This window comes from Gobius niger (genome assembly GCF_951799975.1).
Source record: "Gobius niger genome assembly, chromosome: 9".
NCBI lineage: Eukaryota > Metazoa > Chordata > Actinopteri > Gobiiformes > Gobiidae > Gobius > Gobius niger.
Window position 1 is genome coordinate 21,027,744 of NC_136860.1, and position 20,077 is coordinate 21,047,820.

The 20,077-nt window shown below is 40.7% G+C and overlaps 1 protein-coding gene across 6 annotated transcripts; it reads right to left on the reverse strand.

Annotated features, from left to right (window-relative positions):
- Positions 1–128: 128 nt before the first annotated feature.
- On the reverse strand, positions 129–19,849 carry abi3bpa (ABI family, member 3 (NESH) binding protein a). Of its 6 annotated transcripts, XM_079562452.1 has the most exons (23): positions 19,637–19,849; positions 13,120–13,299; positions 12,967–13,035; positions 12,763–12,895; positions 12,243–12,433; positions 11,836–11,882; positions 11,300–11,348; positions 9,917–9,982; positions 9,694–9,771; positions 8,083–8,688; positions 7,640–7,717; positions 7,142–7,321; positions 6,696–6,761; positions 4,511–4,576; positions 3,855–3,977; positions 3,440–3,529; positions 3,166–3,375; positions 2,985–3,090; positions 2,400–2,479; positions 1,528–1,557; positions 1,264–1,422; positions 1,045–1,167; positions 129–969 (listed from the first exon to the last, which is right to left on the reverse strand). In XM_079562452.1, exons 1-23 carry the CDS (start codon positions 19,722–19,724, stop codon positions 854–856), a joined length of 2,934 nt encoding a protein of 977 aa, XP_079418578.1. In that variant the 5' UTR covers positions 19,725–19,849; the 3' UTR covers positions 129–853. The 6 variants fall into 6 exon arrangements, with proteins under 6 accessions (XP_079418578.1, XP_079418579.1, XP_079418580.1 ...); XM_079562453.1 differs by lacking the exon at positions 9,694–9,771; XM_079562454.1 differs by lacking the exons at positions 7,640–7,717; positions 8,083–8,688.
- Between the last annotated feature and the right edge of the window lie 228 nt (positions 19,850–20,077).

The following is a 20,077-nucleotide window of genomic DNA, read 5'->3' on the forward strand; positions in this document are numbered from 1 at the left end:
TCCGCAACCCGGCCACGGATGAAGCAAAAGAGAATGCATGGATAAATGTGATAGAAATATGTATCTTGTTGCAAATTTAGCCTTTTGGCAAAACGTTTCATTTCAAAATTTCAGACATTATTCACCTGAAGTCACAAAAAGCATTTTATTTAAAAACATTGCAAAACTATACATTTTGCAGTGTGTGAACTGGAAAACATTATTTTAAACACTTAAATATATTCCTCAGCACAGGGAATGTATTATTCAACCAACAGTTCGTTATCCACAATATACATAGTAATGGTGGAAAAGGGCAGTGACGTGTAACTTGGCCAGTGACTGATTCTTAAGTCATAAATTGTACAGTTTATTGCAATTAACACAACTGTGCAATGTTTTTAATGTTTACCTTTTCTTTAAAAACGTGACCTTTGTAATTTACAGCCCAAACTGTACAATGTTCTTCATAATGCCACAGAATCTCCTCCAACATTTTAATTTTTTACAAAACGTCTTTTTAAGAACACCATCTTGTTGCTATGCCTGTACTGAATAATACAGTATAGTCCCAGACAATTCAGTGATAAATAATATTATACAAGTTATTACATTTTGGGAGCCCGCTTCCCAATGTTTGTCAGTTAATATTTCACTTTTCTCATCACCCAAACTACTGTCCGTTGAGGCATGTTTGATAAATAGATGATAGTAATCTTACAATAACACAAAGCTGAGTTCAGGGGCCTGTTGAGTTCCCTCCTGGGAGTGTTAGCCCATGTACAGGCGAATGGTCCATGTCAAAGAGGTCATATGTGTTAAAACATATGGACAAAGCACAGAGATAAAGTCCTCCGGAAGCTGTTCCTGCTTATTACCACTTCCCAGGTATGGGTGTACCACACTCGTACCAGCCCACATAAGTCACGTGCGACTTTGCTCCAATCTCCCCAAAGTGCACAGGTTCCTGCCGCAAAGCTCTGAAGAATCCTGAAAATACACAACGATTCATGCAGTTTACATGTCTGATCATTTTTAGTATACAGTAGTTACAGTGTATTATACCTTGCCGACCGGGGAGCTGATCTGCAAACATTTGTGTTCCTGTTCGTCCATCTAAGAAGGAGTCAACAAACTGACAATGGTCCTCACCATATCCACTCTGGTCTCCGATGTTGTAAAACTTTCCTACATAAAAAGAAAAAAAAATGATAATGCATACGTGATACAGTATATGATATGGAAATACATTTGCTTGAATCATGCAGTCTGCTCATCATTTACCATTGAGTGAGTCACTTAGATAGATCTTGTATCTCAAAGAGTTGCAGAGCTGTATTCCCACAAACTTTCTGTACCAAGTCCTCTTCACATATTGTTTTCCATTGCATTCAGAGTATGCATCGGCTTTAAATGGGAACTGGGTCCAGATGGCATCTTTGCCTTTAAGAAATGCAAAGAACACATTTTTTAGGTGAACTAGTCAACTGAAAGTAACACTATATCAAATTATATGTTGGAAGAAATTATTATTCACAATTAGTTTACCTGCCACATATTCACTCACTCGTGGGTCCGCTGAAAAGTTAACAGAGATTGAAATGAATTGCCCAGATTTGGACTGTGGGTTCACATTGTAGATAGTGAAGTAGATATTACACTGTTCCTGTCCAGGACAAACTGCACTGTGCATTCAAAAGAAGCAGTTTCACAACAAGTTTGTTTGATTAGTCGGAACATGGTTTGTAATAACCCTGGTGGGATGTCATGGGTGCTCAACCTTCCCCAGTGTCTTCATTATTGTCTTATGGGCCACTCAGATACGAGTCCAGGGAATTGAAGTGCTGACATTGATAACTCATTTGTTTTGTTAAGGATTATCATTTGTTTATTTTGTCAGGAGAGTGCATTTTAATGAACATCCAGGAACCAACTTAAAATTAGCACATGTGATGATTTTATAATGTGTTGCACCTGATTTGTCATTATAAACAGTTTCTATTATTAGTAGCGCAGATCCGATATATATAAATGCACCTGTTTTTTTCCCGCATGCTGGGGGTCATTTAACAAGGCAGGTGCTAAATGAGTGTAAGCTGGAAAATAGAATATAGCTTTTTGTAGGTATGTTACACCAAATTTACCATTTGAATGACTTGTATTACAGTATTAGAGCCCCAAATATGTTGTGTAAATGAGAATATTCTGTGTGAGTCAAAATGTGCAAATGACTCCATGCTGCCAATCCACTTTTGCATGTGCTATTTGTTTTGCACATGAGCAAACACATAGTAAATTACCCCCACGATGTATTCTAAATGCATATAAGCTGCACACCTTTGCTTCTGAGACACTGCCGCTAGACAAAAGCTATAGCTGAGTTGTATGCATGATTTTATTGTGTAGTTGCAAGGACTTGCCTGATTCTGTGCTGAAAGACACAGGGTCACTGGATGGTCCTGTTCCTAGTTCATTCTTTGGTGTTACTGTGAATTCATAACTGGAAGAGTGCACAAACACAGTGTGAATAAGTGGATCTGTAGGTTTCTTCATAAAGGTATCATAGTTTATGTATGCCCTTGAATACACATGGCTGCAGGGGTCGCTCTCCCTCACACACACACACACACACGCACACACACAGATGATGGTTATTCCATGTGCTGCTTTCAGATGTCCTGGCAAACGCAAGATTCAAACCCTTCCCACTGAGGGTTCAACTAGGACTGCAGACGCCAGATGCTAATTAAAACCTCTGTATCCAGGCCCAGGATTCCACTCTACCCAGGCCCTCTCCCTGTTTGATGTATGTGCTCACTTTGACACAATAAGGGGCTTTTAAATTCATGTCCGGAAAGGGAATGCAATGTTTGACATACCAAGTAGTTTGCTAGACATAAAATATTATTTCTCTAAAGCACGCAATTTCTACTACATCATTGGTCCAGCTACATAAAAATGTCTGGCTCTGGTCTCTGTCTCTTCTGTGACAATTTGTTTCTTACCTGCTCTCTGGTTTGAGATTCTCCACTGCTGTATGTGTCTGGTTAGTAGTCAGTACTGAGACTTCCTCTCCATTTGGGCCTTTAGTAGTTGATACAACTTCATACTCTGCAGAAAATGTCAAGACAACCAATCTACCAACTTCCTTTAATTATGGCATAAATATTTACAACATGACAGTACCTTTTGTTTCATTGTCAGACTTCTGCCAGTCCAGGATGACAAAAGAGGGACAGCCCTCCACTGTGACTACAGTGAGGTTTGAAGGTGGTACTTTGGGAGGCCCAGTGACACTGATGTCATTTCCTTCCTCGTCAGGGAAATAAGCCATGGAGGATGTAATAGAGCAGGGCTCGTCTGGCTTTTTATCCGTTTTGTAGATCACGTGAGGTGCTGCAGGAGTTCAAACGGTTAACTTTGCCTTTACAAAGTGTCTGTGAGTATCGTGATTTCTTACCAACAAAGCGTTTTTTGCCCATAATGTCCACCTCAGATGCAGGTAACGGCCTGAATATTGAAGAGTTTTCACTTATGTCAAAGCGACTGTCTGCAGATGCAACAGGAGAGAGGTGATAAGGTTTGTACGAGGTGCCTACAGACCCTGGCAGGGCGATCTGTCTGTGTTTTAACTATTCTGGCTGCTGTTACTGACCAGTCTGCAACTGATTACATCAAGTTCTTTTGCTTTGCTACATCTATATTTTTGCTACTTTTACTTAACTGAGCTGAGCACTGCAAATGGACATGCATACACATTAATGCCTTTTCAGATCTAAAATGTGTATTGCATACCTATGCAATTTCAAATGGTCAGAGAACTCTTAATGCATTGTAAATCTACATCTGTGAAATATATTATAAGTTTGTCCTACTGTTTACTGTTGGGGCAGTGGTGGTCGTCTGCTGGCGGCGCTCTGGCTTGGGCTTGGCGGTAACCAGAGGGAATGGCTTCAAGATGGACTCCTTTTCTCCTTGCTTCAAATCCATGGGTTTATCTGAGGACAGTGAGAAGTAGGAACAGAATCATCATCTGACTCACAGTTGTAGTGCTCCATCTGCTCTGGCCATCCTCACTGAGCAACCCATTGGCCTCTTCCTGGCGCCTGAAAGATCAGAGATGGCTTGTGCAATAGCTCCTGTGCTCTTTAAAGGAAGGAGAGACGTGCCAGAATACACCAAAGATGCCCAGAAACACTTCCAGTGCAGCAGGGAAGACAATAGTGTAGGCCAAAAATGACAGGGGTGCAAAGCTGCCATTGTATTGTCCCTGTTATGCACTTAAGTGTTTCCCTTTGCTTTGGTAACTTAGAAACCTGTCGATCGCATAAGAGATAAGCAACATTTCAAAGCCTAAAAGCAATGATCAATTTCAGTGTTTTCCAATCAAATTGTACTCATTAAAAATGTATTAAGCTAATCAAAACATTAATTTTAACATTATAGGACTGAGCCACAATGCATCCACAATGTTAAAAGCTGGAGCATCATGCAAGTAACAAACACATAAAGGTGCTGCAACAGATCTCACCATGGCCATTAGGCTTCCCGACCAGGTTAGTTTTCTTGTTCACTGGAGAGGACGGCTGCAGAACGGCTGTAAATAATGAAAAAGAATTACCTTAAAAGTGACAGCTGGAAGAAAAGGAGGAGTCAAAGGAGAAGAAACAAAAATGTGATGGAGTGAAGCGCAAAAGCCATGGATGCCAAACAAACATCCCGAAATCACATGGACACAGTGTGCACAACATAAAGCGTGTAAAAGCCAGCTGCTGTCATATCCTGCTCGGTTAATTATGACAGGTCCTTGTCTAAAATGTTGTAGGACGTCTTGTAAGCTCAAAAGAAAACAAAAAAAGAATTATGGATGGGATAACAGCCTGCAGTATGTTGTGTTTCCAAATAAATCTCAAACAAACACACCACAGAGGAATTCGGGAGACTTTGGGAGATTTCCTGTCCATCCTCCCAGCACTTAGTCAGACTTACTTGGATATCAAATCTTTTGCTCTTAATCATCATCAACTTATCTCAGCATTTTGTTAACAGTCACTTTGTAACAAATTGTGTAATTTACGTTTTCTATCTGTGTCAGGTCTAAAATACCTTCAAAAACATTTATGTTGGCTCTGTGTCTCCATCTCTTGAGCTGTGTAGCTAACCTCCCCGTGGTCAACATAAATTAAGGGCTCTGGCATATAAACTCAACATGAAGTTAAGTGAGAAACTTCAGCCAACATCTGTAGAAAGAAAAACATGCATTCTAGAAATGTTTCTGCCTCACATGACTAGCTAATGACCAACATGTGCGCACAAATTATGTCCCTCTCCATGAAAAGACAGTTTTTCAAGATGCAGCCTGGGGCAATTGAAAATATATTACTGATTCCCAAATTTCTGGATCTAATTAACAATATTATGGGTAGACTTTCATCAACAGAACAGAAAGAAAGTTTCCTAACAGACTTCATAATTTCAAACAACTCATCATTATGGACAATGTTAAATGACAAAAAAATGATTTGTAACACACACAATCCAAGGCTGCCACCAAGCTGATGTTTCCCACTGTTTACTATGTTTTTATTTGATGAGTATGGTTTTGCCAAGCTTCATTCTGTAGAGTCGCTTCTACAGAGCCTTACAGCTCCTTGAAGACCTCTGAAACTGTCCCAAGTTTCCAGGGATAACGCGCAGCAGCTGTGACACGGGACTGAAGCGCAACCTCAGGACTCCAAAGAGGGCGCGAACGCCGTGTCAGCATTAATAACACACTGAGCGCGCTCCAGACGTGGGCTTCAAATGGATTTGATTACCGCAATTAAAAGAGTCAGTCCGAACTAAAAATAATGTGACTTTCCAAAAATGGGCAAATCACATTCAACTTTGGCCACAACCAGACTAAACATAATTCGCCCTAAATTTTGTAAAAGTGCATGTCCTGTGCATTAAAGGAACAGGCCACCGGTTTTCCATACTGAGATATGTTCTTACCTGAGCTTAGACGAGTTGATGTGTACCTGTTTGGTCTTTACGCGTGCGCTCAGTCACACAAAAGGACCACAGATGTTGCTAGCATTTAGCCTCTCCTCCTCTCCTCTATGGGGCAAAACGGGGGTGAAGTTAGAAGCGACCAAGCTCTTCCACGTTCCCATATTTAAATACAGTTACATGAGTACTTACACGATCCAAGTATTGTCACACAAAATTAAACATGTTGATTTTCTAAGCGGATTGAAAGAGGTACTATAATGAACGTGGAAAAGCTTGGTCGCTTCTCACTTCACCCCCGTTTGGCCCCATAGAGAAGATGAGTAGAGGCTAAATGTTAACAACATCTTTGTTTTTTTTGCATAGCTGAGCGCACAAGTAAAGACCAGACAGGTACGCATCAACTCGTCTAAGCTCAGGTAAGAACATATCTCAGTATGGAAAAACAGTGGCCTGTTCCCTTAATACACTACAGGCGCTACAGGGAGGCGATCAAAAGGAATCCATTACAGGTCGCTTCAGTTCTAGTCCAGCACAGGCCGCTGGGAATATACACATATAATGGACAACGCAGACCAAACCGTCACATGGACAAACACGCAGTGCATCAGACATAGAGGAGCTCAAAGCACAGATGAGTGCAGCTGTGTGGGATGGGACATGATGGTGCCTTTGAGGTTAGTGCATGAGGAGCTTGAGCAGTGGTTATCTTGGCTGGTCTTTACCAGGTCTCTCTTTAGGCCACACCACAGGTTTAGGGAACGCATTGCCCCTATGATGCACCCCACCTGCAGCTGGAGGGGGAAAAAAAATGTTGTTACAAAAATCCACTTGGAACGAAGTCCGAAAAGAAAGGTGCAATCAGTCTTTGTCTTTGGAGGAATAACATCTGGGAATAAGAGAACTAAACAAGGCATACATAGATTTTCCTTCTTTCTTTTTTCTAAATAAGAGGTTTTGGGATATTTTATGCTCACAAACTTAACTAGCCAACCTCTTATGCTATAAATCATGTTAACAATTTGAATTTGAATGAAGGCAAATATACAAGGAAAAAAAACAAAAGGCAAAGGAATGGGAAACCACAGAAATGAATAGTGTGCTCATTTTCTTCCTGTAAAAGAGAGTGTTGTAATAAGAGCAGTTTGAGAAGAGAAGTTTGCGTGATTACCCCCAGGTGTGTTGGAGGAGTGGAAAGTCTTGGCCTGAGATAATGGTTTGTCACCAATGCGAGTGGGGTTAGACGGAGCACGAGTGCGAGGTGCAGGTTTTCTTTCTGCTGGAGGAACTGGGGATGAGCTAGTGGAAGAATGAGGCCCATCGCCAGTGGATGGTCTGTGGCTGCCAGTACCTACATGAAAAAAGTTCATTGGGAAGGTTAGAAGGGATTTTTTTCAGCGTAACAGCTCTGACCTGGATAGAATAGAATGCAGGATGACAAGTTAAGACGAAGACAAACCATGAGAAGAAAAATGAGAAGAAATATCGAGCTGCCAAACCAGACTTAAAGCAGTGAAGACAATGGCGACGATGCTTTGTGATGGGCACACATGAAAATGGGGAAGCAGTGGACAACCTTGAAGTGTTACTCAAATTGGTAGCACTTCGCACGGGGTTGTGGGTGACTGACAAAACAAACATGGCGAAGGGACAAACTTATGATGTTTACCCCGATGGCTAATACCGGCCTTCTCTTTAGCCAGGGCAGGACTTTGCAGAGGCTTGCCCTCTTCTGGAGGACTAGGAGCTGCATAAGAGAAAACTTACTGAATATTTTGTGGTACATTAACATCTACATAATTACTCTCTTCCATTTTAAAAGAGGCATGATACTTTAATTGAAAGAGAATTATTATTTTTTTAACACTTTTGAAAAGCAATATTAAAGCAGAACTAAGTAACTCATGAAAGACCCCCCCCAATTGTCCCTTTAACACTTGCCCCAAGAGGAACTACGGAAAGGATTTATTATGGTAAACATGTTACTTAGTGCTGCTTTAAAACGTCATAATCAGAATTTAGACTCCTCAAAAAACCCAGAAAATGTATATTTTGCAATTGAATATGCCTCTTTTAAAGAATGCACCCAAAAGTTTAATTTGGGATGTTTACCAGTGGGATGTTTGTGCCGAGGAGTAGCAGGGTCAGGGCCGGCCTGAGGCTGATGCCTTGCCAGCGGTTGGGGGTTTATCGGTCTCCTACGTTGTGCTGGGCCATTGGGGATGACTTTTGGCAGTGACTGTATCTGTGATATGGGCAGCGGTTGGGAGTTTATCAGTCGCCTACGTTGTACTGTGCCTTTAGAGATGACTTTGGGCAGTGACTGTGTCTGTGTAATGGTCTGAATGCCTTCTACCTTGGTTGTGTTTGTCGTCTTTAGCATTGCTGTAGATTTGAGCCTGGTCTCTGCCAGAGCTGAGGTCTTTGGTGTAGCTGAGGTTTGTACTTTTGGTTTTGGTGTGAGGTGAGAGACAGGAGCTGGATGCTTGACTGTGAGTGTTGGTGGGAGAGGGTATGGCACTTGAACGGGCTGCTGTGTTGATTTAATCTCCAGTTTTTCTAAGAGAGGTAATTTGAAATAAGGACTTGTTTGGGTTGCTGACTGATTCTTTGGAATGTGTGGTGGTGTCTTTGCAAGTTTAGAAATCTGGGGGTTTAATTCTTGGACATTTGTCAGTGGCACACGAGGCAAAATGTAGGTGATGAGGTCCTCTCTCCCTGTGTTTTGTTGAAAGAGAAAAATATTGTCAAACAAATGCATCTAGTCTCAAGAAAGAAGTATGAAAGCAGGTCATAACAGCAAGTGTAAATATACTACAACTACATGTCCCTATCATCGGAGGCCAGAGAGCATGTACTCTTGGACTCAGATATTATACAACAGCATTTACTGTGCCTTTGTCTGAGCGGGTCTCCCTGTTCAAAGGCAGGCAGTCCATATGGAAGCATTTGAAATGTAACAACCATGTTACTGCCAACAGACACAACTACCAGGTCAAGGATGGCTTTGAGTGATGGGCATTGAAAATCCATTGGTTTTCCTCCTGAACTGCAAAAGTAATAGCTGCTCATTAAATTTGCCTCAACACTTTGATGGACCAAAACTGTTCAGAGTAGAAGGAAGAAAGGTAAATAAGCAAAGAAGACATAAAGTATTTGATGTTCTTCTGGAACCTGAAAAAAAAAAAAGTAACATGTCTGATACATGCAGTCTTGTCATGCAGACTTCACACTGCACTGCTCTGAAAGCACAAGCAAAATGTTTGGTGAAACTGTAAGATTTTCAGTAGGACGGCACGACTTTAATTAAAAAAGGAAATTAAAAACATAATATTGACCATAATTTAAGACATTATGCACACGCTGTACTAGTGTAAAACAAAATGTTACAGCTAGTACAGCAATTAGTGTGGCAAGTCGTAGCGAGCCAATTTAACACGCCAATTTGACAACAATGTTCCACCGTGTGATATTACAAACTTTAAAACCACATATGCCATGCAGCCAAGGTCACCTACCTCATAATAAACTAATAAAGTGCCAACTCCTTCATCTTTTCCACGGGTAGGGCCTACTGCTGGACTCACAACATGCCACTCAGCATGCAGCAATTACAAGGCCATTTTAAAGCACCAGGTTTACTCCAAAGTATCTGGCAACAGCACTGCAATAAAGCCATGAAGCCTTTAGGAATATAAACCCATTCGGATTGTCATGTTTTACCAATGGACGGTTGTTTGGTCACAACAGCTACTGCGGGCCGAGGTGTCAACACAGACTCCTGCCTAGTAGTAGTTGGAGCTGAGAAATATTACTTAAGTTAGAACAATAAAAAGTGAAGAGGTTTAAACATGTGAAAAGGTAACTGAGAACTGTCCATAGGAGACACGGAGACGTCAGACACACAGGCAGTGACACTTGAGCCTGAGGTGAAAAGAATAATTACCAAGAGTTGTCTTTGGAGCTAAGTTCCTGTAGAGGAGCGGTTTGCCATGGGTCCTGTTATGTGAAACTGACAAGGACAAGGAGAACAGTTAAAGTCAAGGATCAACACTTGAGATGGCGTCAGACCTGCAAGAGAGTCGTGTCATATAAAAAAGTAGGGCTGAAATCACTTGCACTATGACTGTAAGCCACCCTTTTTGCCACCCTAAAGTTTTTTGTAGTCATTGTATACAAGATACCTCTATGTTTGCACATTTCCTGTCTATACTTCACACCCTGAATGTTTTTCTAAAGGCTTATCTTATCTCTTTGCCAAATTATTACTGCAATATGCAATATTCATATTGTGTGAAGCTACAGTCCGCCCTTCCATCTTATTGGGAACACATTTTCCACTACAAAGCCAACAAAAATATGCATGGGATCTGAAGAATCTGAAAAGTTCACTTTTGGTCATGATTTTCCAAACTTGGTTCCATCTAATACTGTATGGCACGGGTTAGGCAAGTTTGCTTAGTGGCGGGCTGATTATTTTCCTAGTCAATCATTGTAGGATTGGATTTGCAATGTACCTAAAAAGGCCTTTAGAAACAGGAACTTTTTAAAGGAATTGACTATATGACTATTTTTTTATTATTATTTTAACAGGTGTTTCGATTTCTGTTGAGTGTAATCTTTCTCAACATCATCTTGGGGTCAGATCATGTATGTTCGAGGGCCACATTTGTCCCCTGGGCCTGTGGTCGTCTACCATTGCTGTGCACGGTCTTTCTTAAATCTCAACACAGGAAAAAAAGTTGCACCTGGTGACTAATTCTGTAAACTTAATTATTTTTGACAAATCAACTAGTCAAAACGTTATTTATTTTTCATTTTATTGCAGGGTGTTTTATCAAATTTAGTATTTATTATTAAAAGCATTTTTCAGTCTGGTGGTTAAGACTCAAGTGCAGCATCCGCTTTCACCCTGAGCTGTCCAAACACTCAAGCATATAGACCAAAAACAATCTTTTAAAAAAGCATTTTTCATAAAACATAAAATGTATATTACTGTTTTTACTGTCTTCAAATAACTGGGGCACTGTCTTCGTCATCAAATCTGCATACGTGTAAATACCAGCTAACTATTGATTACTAAATTAGTCTTTCAATGCCTTTTATTAGTTTTTAAACACCACTAATCTGTTACAAATTGTTATGTTTTATTAACTATTTTAAAATAATATATCAGTTTCGGTTGTAATTTAAAGTATTTTGTCAAGGGTCGTTGAAAAGAGCTGAAAGAGACATGTGCAAGCAACAATAAATTATAGTATCTTATAAAAGTCGTGCTGCTGTAGTAAATGAGGCGCACCGGGCCCGACCACAGCCGCTCTTGGCTTACCATGACGTGGAGTGAAGGGGGAGGAGTGCTGGCCTGTCGTGAAAGGTTTCTAGTGGGCAACAGACAAGGAAAAAGAGGAAAGAATTTGTCATTAAAGTCATGTCTCTGTTCAAGTCATAATATACCTGTGCTCCTGTACTCTGACATTACGTCACTCTATTTTAAATCATTTTAGAAATTATACTTTTCTGAATAAAATAGCTCAGTTTAAGAATTCCTTGACGAACGATAATCATACAGTTACAATCCCGTCGGTAAATCTCTCATTTCGTTTCCACACTGTCACCTTGTCTTCCATATTCTTCTAATTCTAATCTCAACTAAGCCTGTTAAAACCTGGTCTTCCCTGGTTGCTTTCATTCTGTTTCCATTTAGCAGTTGGATGGAGAACTAATGAGGCATACAGACCCCACACCACTAAATACAGTGCCCATTATAAACTTACGAGATCATTTGAGTATACAACCTATATTGAAAATTAATGTTTGTTAATATAAGAACCAAGAATCAAGCAAAGAGAATATAAAAAGGCTTACCAACGTGTTCAGGGGTCTTTTGACTGTTTTCCTGACCTGGGTCTTGTCTACAAGCAAGAAAAGCATTTATACTCCTAGCAATTAACAATACATTTCAACTAAACAAAGACAGATTAATTAGAGTATTGATTAAATGTGTTTATTTATCTTATACAGTAACCACACTATGGGTGGTTACTGACAAATTACCAATAGCTATTTGTGGACTATTTGAAATTGCACGTTACTGTATTCGAGCACCCAAATCTGTCGGTCAATGAGAGAATGCTGCGCGAGCAAACAATGCGAAAATGACTCTGTTGGAGATTCACCGTTGCATGTGCTACACTAATTTTGCATATAAGCAAACGCTCTGTAAATGACCTGCTGCAAATATGCATGAAAAGATGAATCGCATCCAGTCCTACCCTCAGATCCCCCGTTGTTGATGTTGTGGATGACCGGTTTGCTCCAGTGTCCGTTTCCCTCTTTTGTGTTGGGCTGAACACCAAACTCGTACACCGTGTTGGGTTTAAGGTTGTCAATGACTGTATCACTTGTGGGGCATGTCTGATAATTCCACTTCCTGTTCCTCTCACGATATCGGACAGTGTAGTAACTGGGATATAGGAAAAACACTGTCAATCAAGGGAAATACAGGCGGACCAGCGGGAAAAAAAATCAGTCGACGCACCATAAAAGAGATTCATTTAGATTTATTTGGGAAAATTTCATTCTTTCTAAACGCTGAGTGGGCGGACCTTCTCTGCACCTGTTTGCAGTCAGTCCTGGATCTACTATCAGTAACCTGAGACACTTGAGGGAGTCATATATTGTTTGTCCAATTCTAGCATCTGCTCCAAGACAATCCCTAAACTGTCTTTCCTTGTCGTGAGTGGTTTTCTCGTCTAGGGCCCATCTGTGAATCAGAGCAGTGTTTTCACTCACCCGTCCTCCAGACAGTCACCCATGATGTTGCTCTCATAGGGTGTTTTCAGCAGCGTGCCCCAGGACAGCAGGACCGAAGTCGGTGTTACTGTGCCAATCACCAAGTGTAGTGGCTTCTCCAATTCAACTTTACCTAAACAAAAGTGTTACTTTTAATTCGTAAAATGTCCACTTGCAAATAAACCACAATTTGATCTAATGTACCTGTGCACTGCTTTTTCACCTCGTTGGCTGGAATTGGCTGGACAGCAATAAGATATTTGGGCTCTGCATCTGAAATAGAACATTAAACGTAACTCCTAATGATTATATACTGCAATTATGTAAAATCATAATCATAATTTAAATATTTCCTACCAAACTCTGTCTCATATGGCTTCCCGTTCTCGGGCAGCTGAATTAACTGTTTCGAGAACATGCTGCTGCCATAGCCCAGGATGTAACCTTCGAGTTTGGTGTCGGGACTGGGGCGCAGGAACTTCATGACGATGGTGTCACCTGTAGCGTTGATGCGCACTTTCATATTTTGCCGTCTCACTAGACAAACACAAAGGAATTGTGCGGTTTCAGTAAGAAATCACAGCTGTCCTATAGTAAAGGCATTGAACTGTACTGACCTGGGCTCAAATCATTTACATTTTAGTTAAAGCAGTACTAAGTAACTCATGCCCCTAGAGGCCATAAGCGCCACTGCAGGTGTTGTAGCAAGTTGCATATTTTTATTCATTAATTGTCTGTGAGAGTAAATACTACGCTGACAGAAAAGACAAAGGGAGAGAGGGATATTGTACATCTAATTACACATTGAAGATTTTTTTTTTCTTCTCACACTCGGATATAAATACCGCTTAAGTGGCGCTAGCCCACAGTTAGCTTTGCCCGTTAGCCTGTTACCCTCTTCTTCGTGATTCCATTAGTGTGTATTGCACCTCTGACCCGGTGAAGGCAAAGTTGCAGTTGTGGTTTTCTGGCCAGAGACACCAGGGGGAGTCCCATTAACACTGTATAACCCCCAGAGGGACTTCGAAAAGGATTTATTAAGGTAAACAAGTTACTTAGTACTGCTTTAATTTAGCCACAATGTTACCAAACTTAAGAATGCACCACAGCTCCTAACTAGGTTCAGAGTTGGACTGAGTTTGTGGGTGACGGTATTGAAGTGTTGACAGTGTTGTCATCTTTTTATTCGTGCTGTCCAGCTGTTCCAACAATAATCCTCGTTTGTTCTTTGGTTTGTTGTCAAAATATAGAGACAAAATAATCAACCACTCAGCAAATCAGGAATAATTGCACCAATCATAACTTTCATGGTGGATGAAACAAGAGAGGTTTGTGCAAGCGAGTTACCGGCAAATAAACGCCAACATATGAGTAATCAAGTTTATAGTTTGCGTTAAATGGTTGAATGAAAACTAGTCAGCGAGGGGCCAAAGAAACTACTCCAGTGAAAACAAAATGAAAAGCGCTATTTGCTTCATTCCTAATTACCCATAGATGATTGTACAAAACATGGAAACTATTTTACAACCACCGTGTTAATCAACATCTGTAGATTGTGATCCTCGCAGCTGGGCCAGCCATGTGACTTTTGACATGGCAGCTGGTGAGCTCACATGGACAGCCATAATAAATCTTCACATGCTGCATGTCAGCCCAGAGCCGTGATGTTGCAATCATGTTTAGTGTGAACAAATTGAAGCGTTTTGATAAAATGTTAGTTAAACAACGTGTCGTCTTTTCAACAAACTGAGAATTTGGTTTGCATTCTTCTTTAATCCAGTCGGAAGGAGAAACATGTCAAACACAGTGTCTTTGCATGGAAAGAGATTTCAAACATTGGGAGAGAGAAGAAGCAATGATTATCGCAGGTCCAGAAAACCAATAATTTCTACGCTATGTTTGTTGGGCCAGTTTGCTTCAATTTGTGAGATGCACGACTCAAAAACTGTGGTTAACCGTGTCATCTTCTCATTTCTGAGGTGCCGCTGTGGTCAGTAGTTTCCACAAAAGAAAAAAACAACATGACAGCGTGGGGTTCAGGACCATTGCCCCTTCTAAAATTCTACACTCAGACTTTAAAGACCAGGGCCCGACCGATATGGATTTTTGGGGTCCGATACCAATATCAAGGGGGTTGGCATGCCCGCTAGCCAATATATAGGCCGATATTTTAAGTTTTTTAGGTTCAGGACATTCATGTTTAGTAGGTACTTCAGAGGGAGCTTGTTTGAAAGACATCAGTCGAAACAAAAAACAGCAAGTATGTGGTATCTCGTACGGTTCCAAAATTATACACAATTTCACCGCATTGTTTCTCCACTCTCCTGAGGCCTAGGAAGTTGAGAGGGCTCGTTTTAAAGCTCTGACTGAGCTCTTTCCAATGCAAAGATGCAGTTTTGGTTCCAGAAATATCGTCCATTTTATCAGCCGATATTGACCGATAGTGGATATTGTGAAATACTCAAATATCGGCCCTAATAGAGACAGGACCTTTCTGTATCATGGGCAATAAATGAGGTTGACCAAAGACCTTAACTTCTTTGATTGCTCAGATCAGAAAAACTACGACTGAGAGCATTGGATTGGCTCTGAAGTTCTTGGATGTATACAGTAGGTTCTTAATACTTATGTCACTGTGAAACTTTACATGTTTTCCTTATTTAATGCTTTTTAAATGTCTATCTTTAGTGGATTGTTGTGAAGCAATAGCTGTAAAAGCTTTAATAGAGAGAAATGTATATGATTTCAGCACTACTTAACTACAAAATGGAAATATTTCAGGTCTGAAACTGTACATTGAAGAACATTTCCAACAACTGGTCCCTGTCACTTCTCTTCAACAGGGGATATAATAAATGAGTCTGTGGAGCCTGAGATTCCAACTCCACTGTCAACAGAGTTCGAAAAACTGGACCATAGCTTGTCCTGGGCCTATAAGCTCTTGGGTTAAGTCCCTGGCTCATTTTTCAGTGTTAAATGAAATAGTGGAACTTTGCTTGCGGACCACTGCCAGCAGCTGCCAGATGCCAAAACAGACAGAATGAACGCGAGGGAAGCCCAGGATTTTCCAGCAAAGTGTTTCCTATCAAAACGCCATTTGTTTTGTTTCCCCTATCAATATTTCCAAGTAATCCCATCTCCAAAATAGTCTTGAGAATATATAAAAGATTAGAAAAAGAAAAATAATTGGCAAATGGGTTTGGGATCTCAAGCATGTACAAGCAAATGCTGGCTCAGACGTTTGGCCCACACGCTGCTCGGGGACTGCTAAGACTTATCAGTGTTTCCAGTGAATAAAGCTTTGAGAAAGGCTCCGGTCACAGTCCCCATAATCAATCACCCACAGCACAAAGGGAAACATCTGAGCGTGAGCCACAGCCAGAAGAACTGCTAAGCTGCAAAGTGGATTTGTTTGTTTAGACATTTCACCTCAGCACAATGATTGATTATCCACGGGCATTTTTCCAGAGGCGTGTCAACCTGTGTGTTGATTTAAAGTTGACAATCATGCATAATTGTGGCTTGCAACCTGCTTTTGGACAGCACCCCAAAATCCATGTGTCTGAATGAAGAAGCCACAATACCAGTACAAACTCTCTTCAATAGCTCGTAGGTTGTTTGGGGCGCCCACAGATGGCAGCAAGAGAAATTACACATGACCAAAACAAAACACAAGCCATCATCTTTAGCTGACAGCATGCAAACAAATCAATGGCACTGTGATAAACGAAGTGTAGAATGGCTCATTGGGTGACTTCTATCTATAACAACAAAAGCCAGGAAATACAAATCGGATTTCTGCAGAAGAAACAATGGTAAAAACATAAATTCAACTTATATCAGCTCAAATTAAGTAACTAGTTGTGTCGATGGAACAATGTTATAACGTGGTAATAAGCTCAAAGAAGTTGATTTTGCGAGTCCCCTTTAAAGCAACTACGTAACTCATGCCCCTAGAGGCCACACGTGTAAGTAATTGTCCATGAGAGTAAATACTACCCTGACATAAAAGATAAATTGAGAGAGAGATATTGTACATCGTGCCACAACCCAATTACACAATGGAGATAATTTTTTTCACTCAAACTTGGATGTAAATATGCTAAAGTGCTGCTAGCCCACATCTAGCCTTTCCCATTAGCCTGTTAGCTTCTTCTTCATGATTCTACTAGTGTGTATTGCACCTCTGGGTCGGTGCAGGGAAAGTTGTGATTGAATGATTAATTATGGTAAACAAGTTACTTAGTTCTTCTTTAAGGTTTTAATAAATGGTGTGTCTTTTCCATTAACTATTGCACATATCACAATGATAAACGCATGGTATCCAGACATGGAAATACCAATCTGCCAACTTAACAGTGTATTCAGTAAGCTTACTGTAAATGAGTAAATGTTCCTTCAAGCAGCAGCATCCCTGAGATTATCTAAAATATATAATTTGTCCCTAAATTGTTTTTAATTCTATAAACTTTTGTTCTATAAATACCAAATGACATAATGCACAAAAGATTAACTCATTTACTGAGTCTTCAAACCAACTCAAGTAGGGCGTCAGTCTCATCAGTCCTAACTTTTAATTAAAGATTCATCTGTCACGCTAGCGGAGGCCAGTAACCATAAATAGGAATACACTAAAGCAACCACAACAGTTTTCCATTGCGGAGGTGTGTGTTTGTATCCTGCACTGGGAGAGAGAGGAACACCCTTAAACTGAAACACAGAGTTGGCTGGAAGCGTTTGTGTTCTTGGATGCAGTGATGACAGATCCTGGGGGAGAGGGAGTAGGAGAATGGGGTTGTCCGCATGAGATACTCAGCCATGGTACAGCAGCATACTTTTCTGCTGTTGTTAGCAAACAAGTGTACAGCTGAGTCAAAAGTGATTGCTTTGCCATTTTGTTGAGCAGATGAAAGCACTTTGAGCTTTTCAATCACACCATAATCACACAAGTAAAATATTAACACCATAGACTTTCTGTTCTTCCAGGGAAAGGAATGTTTTTTACAACTATATTTGTTGAAAATAAAAGAGAAGAATTGCTGTAATTTGTTTGGAGTGAAAACCACGGAGTGAAACCACTTGGCTGTACACTCAGCAAGTCCTTCTGCCCAAATGAGGCTATAACTCCCCATGTTAGTACAGTATATTGGCGATAACTCTTTATAGACTCTGTCACAGTCTCCCAACAACACAGACACGCTCTGTTGTACCTCAGGGACCATGAGAGCTTTGAGACACCTCTGGCACATTATCCAGCCGCTGACATTCAGATCTTCGATGTGGAGAAGAGATTTGGCTCAAACACAGTGAGAACAAGACAGATGTTTAATGGCTCAGTGACAGTCACCTTCGTTTAAAGCAATGAGGTGTGAATATATCGTGTTGACTTTGCCAGGTGAAATAATTCAACTTTTATTACTAGGGAAGTTCCTACTTGGAGATCACACTGGCCCCAAAAGTGGCCAGAATAGTTTGATCATCTCAGCATTTGAGAGTAAATACACTATTTCTTGATGGCCCAAAACTCCAAATACATGGACAGGGTTTAACCAAAATAGGGTAATGCTTCACAATATGCAGAATAATTGCATTGAATTGTCCAACGTGATTATCTAAAAATGAAAGGTTTATATTTAACTGCAAGCAAACAAGGTATTCACAATCTATAACATACTGTGCCTGATCTTCTTCATAGATGACGTGCACAAAACCAAAATTGTATGGCAGCACTTTTGAGGCCAGTCCACATTCATCTGTCTGTGCTCTCACACCATATATAACCCTATATCCCATGTAAGACTCTCAACAGCTGCATTTTATTCCCACGTGCCTCCCTCACCTTCTCCATCTTCACTGGCCTACATGTGACAGCAGCCGTATTTGCACTAAACTGAAGCACATTGAAATGTTATGTTCAGACTTGGGTGCTAGTGTGCGCTACATGCGTGTTTATTTTGCCCATCTTTACTCTCGCATGTGGTCATGTTTTGCTTGGCTCAGATTCTGTCATGTTTAGAGGTCCATTTCTTTGACATAATCAAACTATCAAACTGTAATTTGACACACAAGCAACAAATACCTTAACTGAAGGGAGCATTTACGGTATTCAGATGCTACGCTCTTTCCCCAAAATGAAAACATACCCATTGCTGCTTGTGTAAAGTCTCACACAGAGATTTGACAAGAAGCCAACACCAGGTTCAACTGAGAGCTCAACTACACAGGTCACAGGACACGATGAAAAGTAAAATGCCAAAAGCAACATGTTAACAAGCTCCTATCTCTGAAGTCTAGAGTGAATGATTTCTTTATTAGTGCAATCTAAGTACATGTGTATCTCAGCTAGACTTTCTGGACACAGCCTCTGAGGTTGAGCACTACTCACATGCCAACTACAATGTCTGCTCTACGTCTTTGTAAATACCAGGCTCTGGTGACTTGGTAGAAAATTACTGAAACAATAAATAATACTTTGAGTGCACGGTTGGCAAGCTTAGAATTCAGGTTGATTTTGGACTTATCCTGGATATGGAGTCATCTATTGCAAACGTGAGAGGAAATGTTTTATTCATTTTGGATCAAAAAAGCATTTCCCCCCGAGACATAATGGCACCTGAAGGATAGATTTTAAACTGTACAAATAGTTTGCAATTATGCAATTGCATTTTCTACTTTTCTGCTGCCCTAACTATGTAAACAAATCAATGCATGACAAAAAATATTTATATTATTAAACAGTAGAAAATCATATTTGCAAGAGTTGGTTGGGGACAGGGAAATTGAGGATTGGCAGTGAGCACACGTCTGGTCCATACGTCTACACAGCAATATCTTTAACAGCAGAAACTGCTAATTACATGCATGCATTTCCTACCTCTGCTTCTGATGGGAGTAGATGGACCAGACAGAACTATTCCAGCAACAAAGAGAAGGATGAGGGGGAAGATATTGGAGCACTGCATCCTCAGTCCGCTGTGTATTCTTCAAGATGCAGCACGACAAAGATCAGGCTAATGCAGGGTGGGGATGCAGTGGCTGGTCTACTTCACTGAGAAGGGGCCTCTCAGGACTAGAGCAGCTCACTGGACTGGACCAGAGGTCTGGATGCAGCAGGCTGTTTGTGCACCATCTATACCTCCATGTGCACTAGGGGGCGGGGCCTAATGCATCAGGCCACGCCCACTCTTCTCCCGCTCCTCATCCTGGCATGTTGAATGAGGAGCCATTCTTTTTAATACCTTTGCTTTAAGCTGAATGTGTGTTTAAATATGCTTTAACACCTACATGAGATATACAAACTGTGTGTTGTTACATA

Bases quoted from the DNA above. Each gene is read 5' to 3' on its own strand.
- abi3bpa (XM_079562452.1), bottom strand. From the start codon at position 19,724: ATGCAGTGCTCCAATATCTTCCCCCTCATCCTTCTCTTTGTTGCTGGA. The intron at 9,772-9,916 runs GTAATTATTCTT...AATATTTCTCAG, and splicing joins AGCTCCAAAGACAACTCTTG to CTCCAACTACTACTAGGCAG. The intron at 6,762-7,141 runs GTAATCACGCAA...CCCCTCCAGCTG, and splicing joins CTCCTCCAACACACCTGGGG to CAGGTGGGGTGCATCATAGG.